This window comes from Lactuca sativa, chromosome 7, assembly GCF_002870075.4.
Source record: "Lactuca sativa cultivar Salinas chromosome 7, Lsat_Salinas_v11, whole genome shotgun sequence".
Taxonomy (NCBI): Eukaryota; Viridiplantae; Streptophyta; class Magnoliopsida; order Asterales; family Asteraceae; genus Lactuca; species Lactuca sativa.
The window spans coordinates 22056842-22068709 of NC_056629.2; the positions used below are offsets into that span (position 1 = coordinate 22056842).

At 34.9% G+C, this 11868-nt stretch overlaps 1 protein-coding gene across 1 annotated transcript; it reads left to right on the forward strand.

Annotated features, from left to right (window-relative positions):
- The first annotated feature begins 1706 nt into the window (after positions 1–1706).
- On the forward strand, positions 1707–6889 carry LOC111890906 (polyadenylation and cleavage factor homolog 4). Its single transcript, XM_023886973.3, has 7 exons — positions 1707–2267; positions 2701–2802; positions 2912–3166; positions 3446–4051; positions 4513–5259; positions 5462–6013; positions 6693–6889. The coding sequence occupies exons 1-7, from the start codon at positions 1914–1916 to the stop codon at positions 6726–6728; spliced, it is 2652 nt and encodes an 883-aa protein (XP_023742741.1). The 5' UTR covers positions 1707–1913; the 3' UTR covers positions 6729–6889.
- The last annotated feature ends 4979 nt before the right edge of the window (positions 6890–11868 follow it).

Sequence of the window (11868 nt, forward strand, 5' to 3'; positions counted from 1 at the left end):
AGTGTAAGGAAAAAAAAGCTTTTGCTAAATTTTCTTCAAAATCATACATGCAATAAGAAAGGTACGTTGGGTGAGGAATAATTGATGTAACTTAGGTGTTGTTTGTTTTTTCGAAGAGAAAATGCGTGAAGTCTACAGACCACCTCTGCAATTCTCTGTAGCAGAAGAGGTGGAACAAACGGCTGCAGCATGTAATAAAAAGAATGTTTGTTTTTTAATGTCTGCAGACTGTTGCAGTAAGTTAAACTAAGGCGTGAAGAGGTTTAAAGCAGTTGGTTTAATGTTGCGCCACGCAACACACGCGCAACAGTTTTAAGTCAGAGGGTCTTTTGAAAAACAAATAGCTGCGAATGGCTAAATGCTGCGCGGTGCAACAATAAGTGGTCTGAAGTGTTTTTTTTATTTTTAATTAACAAACAACACTTTAGTCGATTTTTCTTAGAAATCAAACATGCTATAAGATTTGCATGCCTTTCAGAACAAACGTTCGACTCATTGAACAATTCTAATCCCAGATATCAATTTTATAAAAAAAAAAATTCAAAAACAATATCCACAATATCAATCTGGAAAGACATGACTAAGGGAATGTGAGTGCAATCAGAAATATTGGTTATGAAGGCTACCTCACTAATGTTCATAATACATTCCTTTAGCCTTATTAGACCAAGATATGACATCCTGTGTCATACCTAAAACCGTAGGCTATGAGCAAGGCTTGATGGTTTTCGTTCATGGAAACTGCTATGAACATTATGTGTATGTAGTTCTCTTAAAGAGGGACACTATCAGCGAATATCGTTAGTAACATGCAACTTAGAAATGTATGAGTCTAAATAACAACACAATCAATCATAACAATATTAGTGAAATTATAACTGCAGACAAACAAGTGATATGTTACAAAAGTATTTTACCACACATCCCAAAAAGACAAAACAAAAACTCAAAACAGCCCCTCACATCTCTCTTGATATGGGTAGAACCTGCAATATTGGTTTTTTCAAGATTATGTAAGTAAACATGTAGGTTTGCAAAGCTTTCTTCATAAACTCAATTTGATGAACTCATATTAGATTTTCCAAAAGATATCTAACTATGAAGAAATGTTGCAAATCATGGATGTGTAGTGCTCGGGAAATGAGTAATGAAGAAATGTAGTGCAAAAACAATGAGAGTATAGAAAATAAAATGCTGATTTTTGTAACTCCAGAATACTGTTACATTCCAGATGTCATCCGAAATGTAAGATGTCGGTATGTACATTTCAGAATATACAATGTACGTTCCAGAATATCCCATACAATAAGAATATAGAAAATAAAATGCTGATTTTTGTAACTCCGAAATACCGTTACATTCCAAATGTCATCCGAAATGTAAGACGTCAGAATGTACAATGTATGTTCCAGAATATCCCATACAATGTAAGTATGTATACCATTTACATTTCAAAATTCTTTTTAGTCACATCTCATGGACAACACTAACTTTGGAACGCACACAGCTAGTCTGAAATGCCGTAGTTAAGAGAAAATAGCTAATTTTCAAATACCAATATAAATAGGTTATTTTTGTTAATTAGTTTGTTTTTAGAAATTATTATAATCAACACCTTTTAAAAAAATAAGTTAAAAATCCAATGTTTTTATGCGTAACTTGAAATTTGAAGGGCTCAAAATATAAATTACTCATATTTACCAGATGCACGCATCGACCCCTCGTCCCTCTGCAACTGCAATTTCCCCTCCCAAAACTCTCGCTCCCTCTCCTCCAGACGCAATGCTTTAAGCCATGAACAGAGCTCTCAAACCTTCATCAAAACCCTAACCCTAACTTTAACCCTAATCCTAACCCTAATTCAAAGCACCATTCAAACATTATCCATTTGAACGCCAAAAAACCCAATCCCAATGGAGGGTGCGAGTTTTCTGAGTAGTAGAAGTATCGGTTACAGACCAGCACCGAATGATTCCGTCGTGGGGTTGCCGAGCAACAGTAGTCAGAAGTCGCTAACTCCGATTCTTGATCGTTTCAAGCTTTTGTTGAAGGAAAGAGAGGAAGAAATTAGGGTTTCTAGCGGGGGAGACGATGATATTGAAATTCCACTGCTTAGTACTGAAGAGATTGTAGAGTTATATGAAGTTGTTTTATCGGAGTTGGTTATTAATTCGAAGCCAATTATTACTGATCTCACGATAATCGCTGGGGAACAGAGAGAACATGGTGCGGGCATTGCTGACGCAATTTGTGCTCGAATTATCGAGGTAAGTTTGTTCTTTTTACTTATGGGATTGAAGTTCTGAAGATCTGGTTAGGTTTTCTGTAGAAATTATCTACATTATTCAATCATCCGATATTCTGTATATTCATGATTGTCTTTGCTATTAGTAGTGAGTTGTGGAGTTGAATGCCAAATTTCACCTGTGGAATCCAATTATTGAATTTTATTATGTGACTTAGTCATCTGGCTTAAAAGTTCATTAAAGTTGTTGACTTAGATAAAAAGAAGAGAGCTATTTTCTCACAACAACAGCCATTTTATCCAACCACCTATATTAGGATTAAAGGACCTGAAAAGAAGCTAATAAAGCATGGAACTCAGTAGCAAACATAAAGAGCTGGACCCTCATTATTTAACAAAAATGGAGGTTTCTTTTGAACTTTATTTGAGTTTATTGTGTTTACTTTGTGACCTAGGTTCCAGTTGAGCAAAAACTCCCTTCTTTATATCTTCTGGATAGTATTGTCAAAAATATTGGCAGAGATTATGTGAGACACTTTTCTGCACGCTTGCCTGAGGTTAGTACCTTAAAATTTTGTTACATTTACATTTTACACAATTAAACACATTACATTTTCGAAATGTGATTCTATTATTCTTCATTTTTGTGATGACTTGTTCCTTTAGGTTTATTGTGCAGCATACAGACAAGTGCACCCAAGTCTGCATCCTTCCATGCGCCATCTTTTTGGTACATGGTCAACAGTATTCCCAGCTTCCGTTCTTCGAAAGATTGAATCTCAATTACAGTTTTCCCCTTCACCAAGTTATCAATCTTCTGGTTTAAAAGATGCTGAATCCCCAAAACCAGCTCATGGTATACATGTCAATCCAAAGTACTTGGAGGCAAGACGTCAGCTTGAAAGTTCATCTACAGATACTGTAAGCTTTCTTGATTGAAAACCACTCTCTTTATCTCGGTTGTTTATCATTTAGATTCCCCATTGGGACAACTTTGTGTCAGTGTAAGCGTCTGTTTGGTATGATGTAATAGAATCACAAAGGAATGGAATGAACAATGTAATGGAATGAGCGAATAGAACTAATCATTCAAACGTGTTTGTTATTTATAGTGAAAAAACCAAACAAAATTACTGCATACCAAACACTACATAAGTATAAATGTATATAACTATATAACATATCTTACAATCGTTGCAGAAACTTCAACATGCAAGACCAATTTCAACTCCAAAGATTCTTGGACAGCCTTCAACTGCATTCGATGAATATGAGACTGATAATGGACAGTCAATAGGGTCAACTAGTCAACTAGGTCATACTCCATTTGGTCATGGTCATACAAGACCTCCATCACCAGCTCTTGAAGATTTTCCCATGATTGATTCCCCTAAAAGAGTGGTTGAAGTTGCATCACCATCACCATCACATCATGGCTATGGTTATAGACCACCTAGTGGCAGTGGCAGTGGCACACATGGTGTAGCTGTAAGTAATGGATTTGATGTTCAAAGACCAAGGGCTTTGATTAGTGCTTATGGGACAGATGAGAGAAACAAAATGATTAATCAGAATCATCAACATGGGAAAAATTTAAACACAAATGGATTAGGTAGTAAAGGTGGTGTGCTGACTTGGCAGAATGCTGAAGAAGAGGAGTTTGAGTGGGAAGACATGAGTCCTACTTTGGCAGGTAGCTCTAAAAGGGGACAAATGGTGGGACCCAATCGGACCGGTTTTGGTAGAGGCGATTGGTCTAGCCAGGAGCGGGTCCCATCGGTTGCCTCCAACAATGCGGTTTCATTGGTAAGTTTGAAGTTTTTTAGATTCTTTTTTATGGGATTTTTTTTGTCTGTAGTTGTTCTTGGACATGTGGATAATGTTTTTATTTTGTTTTCTGGTCAAAAGTATCTGATAAATATGTTCTGTTTTTATGTTTTTCTTTTTCCAATTTGTCTTTTAAAGCATCTTAAACGAGGGGTATGTTTTGTACAATTTAAACCCCTTCATTGATAATATTTCATTTTTCACCCTGGTAAGTTATATTTAAACTTCAAAGTACATGTCCTAATAAGGAAAAAAGAAAGTACAAAATGCTTCAATTGGGCATAGTTTTCAAAGTACAACATCTTAATAAGAGAAGAAATGGGAAATACAATGTTGTAATAGAAAAAAATGAAAGTAAGATGCTACCATAAACAAAGAAATGTAAGTACATTGCTATTTATTGCATTTATCCTTAAAAAGTAATATTTGTCATTGTGCAGTCTGATCGTGGATTAAAGCGAAAAATGACTGGATTCCAAAACGAGGCTTCAGATATTCCAGTTTCTCGTTACTCTCAAGAACCATTAAATCTTTCTCACGAACAGCAGTGGGCCCCTCAGCATCATTACAATCCACGGGGGCAAAGGCCCCCTCTCATTGATACCTATCCAATCCCCAATCCACAGCATCACTTGTCCTCAGCTCCCAGATTGAATCTATCAAGCCCCGGAATCATGAATCCGGAGTTGTCAATTCCAACTTCAAAACCAGCCTGGCGTCCATCTATTCCGTTTCAGAAACACGTCAGGAGTCCATTTGACATGTTGAATCCTTCCAATTCGGTAAATGATAACACATCATTTTTGCATAATCAGCCGTTTGATGGCAGTGAAACCCAGCTACTACCCAAACTCCGGAATCAGCAATTCCAAACTCAGATAGAGGTTCGGCCACCTGCTTTGGGGTTTAACCCATCTCATCTAACAGCACGACCCATGATTCGTGGGTATACCCCACAACGATTTGATTCCAATCATTCCATGAATCCGGTCCCTGGAATGCAATCATCAATTCCATTCCATTTGCATGGTGTAGGGTTGCCACCTTTACCCCCAGGACCCCCTCCACTTCATCAACCCCTTCCATCAAACACCTCAATACCTCCAGCTGGCGGTGCACTTTCTGGTTTATTCAGTTCTCTGATGGCCCAAGGGCTGCTCTCACTCACTAAACCAACTCCTGAACAGGTACATATTAAATAGAGTAAATTACATTTTTGGTCCCTAAGTATTACTGATTTTTGCAACTATGGTTCCTTAGGTTTTCCATAAAATGCAAATGAATAGAAAATCCATGTCCCACCTTTTTATGCAGGACAACCTGTTCTGTCATGTCACCTTTTTCCTGTACAACTGTACATCATACCTAATTTTCTAATTCCATTTACAGGATTCCGTGGGACTCGAATTCGATCCCGATGTTCTAAAAACCCGCCACGAGTCCGCAATAACCGCATTATACACCGATCTTCCAAGACAATGCAAAACATGTGGGCTCCGCTTCAAATCACAAGAAGAACACAGTAACCACATGGACTGGCACGTAACAAAAAACCGCGTGTCAAAAAACCGTAAACAAAAACCCTCTCAAAAATGGTTTGCAAATGTCAGCGTATGGCTCAGCAGTGCAGAAGCATTAGGGACCGATCCGGTCCCCGGATTTCTAATTCCATCTGAAAATGTAATTGAAAAGAAAGATGATGATGACGTGGCGGTCCCTGCTGACGAGGATCAGAATGCTTGTGCGTTATGTGGCGAGCCGTTTGATGATTTTTACAGCGATGAAACGGAAGAATGGATGTATAGAGGTGCGGTTTATATGAATGGTCAAAGTGGGTCAACTGTGGGTATGGATAGGTCTCAATTGGGCCCCATTGTTCATGCTAAATGTAGATCCGAGTCTACTGTGGGCCCGCCTGATGATTCTGGAAGTAATGGACGGGTATGCAAATATGCTATATGCAATATGTAATGTTACTCTTTGATTTTTTTTGAGTAAATTACATTTTTGGTCCCCAAGTGTAACTGATTTTTGCAATTTTGGTCTCTTTTCCGAGTTAAATGACTTTCTGATCCATGGGTATACATATAGTTTTTGAAAATTTGGTAAAAAAATTGTCACTTTACGTGGAACAGGGACCAAAAATGTCACAAAAATCTCAAATAGGATCAAAGTTGCACGAGAAAACTTTTTGGGACCGAAATTGGAAAGGTCAGCTACACTGAAGGACCAAAAATATAATTTGCACTTGTTTTGTTTGTTGTTATCATTATATCAGTCATGCGTTAAACGTGGAAGTTATAAAACTTTTGAATTGGAAATTACATATTAGGTCCATAAGTATTGTTGATTTTTTCATTTTTAGTCCCAAAAAGTTTTTTCTTGCAATTTTGGTACAAATTTGAGGTTTTTGTTATGTTTTTGGTGGTTGTTCAAAGTGAGTATAAATTTTGGGACCGAACATCCAAAAATCAGCTTTACTCGATGACCAAAAATAGTCGGTTTATTCGGGACATGGATAAAAAACGTTGCAAGAGAAAACTTTTAGGGACCAAAATTGTAAAAATTGGAAATGCTTAAGCTTTGCTTTTTTCTAAAGCATTTTTGGTGATTTTTGCAGGGATTAATGGAAGAAGGGATGCGGCATGTTGGATGAGATAAAACGCGGATTTGATTTTAGGTGGAGGAGTTAATGTAAGTTAGAAATGAGTTTGTGCTTCTTACATCAATCTGCTTAAATGTGTGCAGATTCATTCAGAGTCATCATCATGTACATGTATAGTTGGATAAAATGGAAAAGATTTAACTATTCCTTTCCGGTGTTTCTGTTTTTGCTTATTCCCATCTTTATTCTTGATTTTTTAGACATACCATAAACCATTACCCTCCTTATGAAAAATTTGCAAGAAATATCAACATTGTTTGGAACTTATGCTTGTAACGTATTATCTGTAGATATATTATATGCATATTGTTTGTTCCTTACACTAGTTGTTTGGAAGGAGAAACTATACGTCATATAATCAATGAATTAGTACTTTATTTTATATTATAAAATACACTAGCCATGAACATATTGGTATCTATTGCGTCGGTGTAACCATCAACGATCCTCAAATAGTTGGGCACGTGGACACTTTAATCGACTCTTATCCTTATAGGGTACATTTCTACAATAATGTTTAACACATGTTAATAAATGTCACATCTTTAAAAGTGCTCATGATAAAAGTAAGACACATCAAACACATGCTAATAAATGTCACGTCTTTTAAAGGGCCTTGGATAAAAGTAAAACACTCCAAAGTACGGATCGACATAAGGACCATACCGGCAATGGTTGGTGTTGGACTTAGTTTTTCGGTCAAATATCCGGTTGGAACTGATATATGTACTTATGCAGTTAGTACAGGTAGATAATGTTGAAAAACAAAAGAATTCGACTTTTATAAACTATGGTATGTAACTCAATCAATATGCAACAAAATAATGTTTTTATATAGTCTAAAATGAAACATAAACAATAAACTACACGTATGAAACAAATTTCATGTCATTGCGATTTTAAACGAAGAAGTTATGATAGTTTAAAGTAAAGGACAAATTTAATTTTCTATCTGGAATCAGTGGCACCAAATCGATTTGGAACCTCAACGGATAGGCGACAATATTATGAACCGAAAATACACCAACTTAATGAAAACCGGTCCCGATTGAGTCCGGCCCAACTTGCTCAACCTTCCTCCAAATGATGAATAAGACATGTAATTCCCCATTTCATTGCTCTGTCTCCTAAGAGCAACTCCAATGGACCTACAAATTTGTTTTTTGTAGGTCCATAATCCTTCGATGGACCTTTATACTTGTCCATATTTTTGTGTAATGCTAAAGTAACTCAACAAATTTGTATGGAAATATTTATTACCACTAAACATATATACATATTATAATATTACACATTCATTTTTATCCTTTTTTTTTTTTAATAATAAGAAGTCATTACTTTTATAATTATAATATTAAAATATGTTTTAGTGTTAATTTTTAATGTGTGATAGGAATTGAAACTGATTTTTGTGAGAGTTTTTCACAAAAATGGTGTCATAGTGTTAGCCTTTAGAGTTGGTCTAACTAACTAATGTCCTCCCTCAAAGATTGTTTATTTGCTTTGTTAATATAGATCTATATTTGAATATTAGATGCATATTGCTATTGTTTGTATAGAGCTATAATTTAATATCTAAATCCTATTCAATTTACAAATATATACCTAACTTGTTATTGTCACGAGGGTTATTGTTTTTTATGGTACATTTCATAAGCCTTGGTTCCTATTACTGAAAATAATTAGAAAAAACAGAAAATAAGCTGGATAAATTAACTTAACACATTAAGTCAATCAATAAAATTAAAATGAATGCATAATGTCATCATCTAACCTTCATTTGTACAAATTTATATCTATACAATCCAATTAAAATATCGATCATTTTTAAAAAAAATACATCACTTAAAATTAAATAAAAATGAGTATATGGATTATATTGCATTTTTTTTACATTCCATGATGGAATGAAAAAGAAAACACTACTACCATTCATATTCATCTCATTTTGTTGCCTGACCATCATAGTGAGAATGCCATAAAAAAATACAAAATATCATGCTCATAACTCAATTTTTTAATTAACAACTTAATTTAAAATTACAAAAAGAAATAAGCTCTTTTTTACCGACGATGGGAACAATTTCGGCTTAAACTAGTTCGAAAATAGAACACTTTTATGCTTTTAATCCTAGAGTATGAACTAACAAAGATTAGATGAAATGACATATATTCCCCTTGGATCTCGAGTAGTAGAATGGAATGAATGGATGATACATGAAAGTTGTATAAAAATATGTTGAAAAGATTTAGGTGCTGTTTGTTTTTTGGAAAAACCTTATTCAGACCTCTTATTGCTATGCGGCGCAACACACACGCAACATTTTTCATTTTGTAGCTGTTTGTTTTCTAGAAGTCTTCGGATTAAAAAACATCTGCGCGTGTTCTTCTTGGCGCAACACTTGTTTTGTCTCTTCCTACGTCTTCCAACCTCTTCTTCTTCTTTTTTTCTTGCTAAAATATTGATTATATATTGCTATGAAATCTTATCACATTTTTTTTCTTTTTTTCTTTTTTTCTTTTTGTTTATTCTTGTTGATTTTTTTTATATTGAATAATAATAATTTGTTGATAAAATATCATTATTTTATGCTAAAACATCTTTATTTTTGTTAAAATATCATTATTTTTTCTAAAATATCATAAATTCTTGCCGAAATGTTATACATTATTAAATTTTTGGTATTAAAAAACTATTTTCGGATTATAAAATCAGTTTATTTTAATTTTTTAATATCTGCAATAACATACAGATGTTAAAAAAACAAACACACTTCTTATTACAGTTTGCGGCCGTTTGATTCATCTCTTCTACTGCAGAGGGTTGTAGAGGTGGTTCCCAGACTTTATGAATTTTTGCTTCAAAAAAACAAGGGAAAATGACATATACGCCCTATAAACTTTTTAGGGTTAAGTCTTTTAGTCACTTACCTTTTTAAGTGGCTTTATGAGGGAACAAACTCGTGGTCTACCTATCTTTTTAGTCTTCTTGACTTGCTATAACCGGTTTGAGTGCCACATACCCAAAACTTGGTCCCCTCCCTTCTTCCCCTGCCGAGCAATACCACCAAAAACATCCATGTGTGAGCTGCTTCTACCCTCAAACACCAGATCGACCATGATGACGGCCAAATCGAAGTTGAAGGCCACCGGAAATCGACCTCCCTACCCCCTTCTGTCGGTCTTTGCAGCCTTCCCATCACCGATCTGCCTCTTTCCCCTTCGTATTCCTGATGGTCGGACCGGAAGGCAACAATCTAGAGGTCACTGGAACAATCCCTACGACCATTGCTATCGTTTTCAGTCTCTACGACGTCGATTTAAAAGCTTGATCTCCGAAAATCGGTTTCTGTCCCACCCTCCACCTTACCGGTCGACTTCAAAGAAAGACTTATATAAAAAATCTAGAGGTCACTGGAGGGTGGCCTTCAACGTCGATTCAAAACAAAGACTTATATCAATTTCCTTACATCTATATTAACTAAACTTAAAAAAGAACATTCATATTGTTATCGAAAATTAGGATATAACTCATTGAGTTTCATGTGACTGAAAACAAAAAACCCAGAACATAAATGGGTAACCAAATGTGACGAGGAAATCATCTTAATTCTTCTGGAAAATTAGGATATAAGTTATTGAGTTTTACGTGATTTATTTAGAGAAATTCCGTTACCCATCGTACTAGATGCATCTACCGTGATTGAATCGATTTCTATCCCAACTTCCGCCTTGGCCCTTTTCCTTTCACGTTTTCTGTTAGACAAATGAGACAAACGAGAGCATGGTCTAATTTACTTGAGATTTGATTTTGCGATGAATAGGGTTTGATGGAGTGAAGGCTAGTCAAAAGCATTGCCATTAAAGAAGCCTCCGTCAACTCTCCGAATTAAAGAACTCAAACAGAGCACAATTGGTGATGAGGCAAGTTTGGTCAACAAATTGAAAAAATTCAAAGTCAATTTAGGGGAATTGGTCAAAAAATGCCAATGTGGCAAAGGGGTAACCGGGTGACCCCTTCACTTTGGCCAAAAGGACTTAATCGACCCGACAAAAAGAACTTGGTTCCCTCATAAAGGCATCAAAATAGTTTAGGGACTAAACAGGTAAACCCTAGAAACTTCATAGGATGTATATGTCATTACAACACCTTAGTGTTGGCTCATTTAAAATTCCGCTATCGCAAAGAATTATTAGGCTATACGGTATAGAGTATCACGATCATAAATATGCTATCGAAAAGCAATCAGAATTGGCACTTTGATATCAAAATCTATACTTGTATCGTCCTTTGTAAAAAGGAACAACATAGAATTAGTAAATCGTGAAAATTAAAAGATTTTTTGTATAACGTCTTAGACGAAAAGAAAGAACAAACAAAACAACTGCATCATATCAACAATGTCAAGGATGATACATATTCTTAAGTATTTTGATACTTATAAAAAAAATTAGAAAATTAGCTTAAAGGTCCTATTTTTTCCCCGTTTCTTTAGCTGTTGCTTCAAATATTCAGTTTACTTTTGGTAGGTATGGAAACGAAAAAGATAATATTCTTGAAGAAGCACCAAAATATAAGCTCAAGAAGTTCATTAAATCGTCTTGGTACTTTTCGAATTGTGGTGATTTTTTCTGGTATAAACATGGCCATTAGGCCTTAAGATTCAATTCATCTCAACCATTATAGTAGACATATTACATCTACTTTTCAATGAAAATAAAATAAAACAAAAACCCTTTTGGTTACCTAAACTTTTATTTTTATAGAATTTTTTTATTATAAAAATACCAACGTACTTTTATTTACTTGTTTATTATAACAATTTATTTGCATCTAAAGTAGGATGTTATAATAAAAAAAATTAATGAAACTATGTTCTTATTTTTTGATATTTAAGAGTGGGAAATAGAATTGTATTCCAGGTTGTAAAATGCTTATTATTATTACCTTGACTCTCTTTTTGCTGGCATTAGAACCAAACCCAAAACATGAAGTTGATCGGTATTGTACAACTAGTTTCTTCCCAGGAGGAAACCAAAACTCAATATCATCCAAAAACTGACACATGTAAGAAAACAAAGTAACTTAACACCATCATTTTAAACAATAAACACATTTGTTTTTTTTATT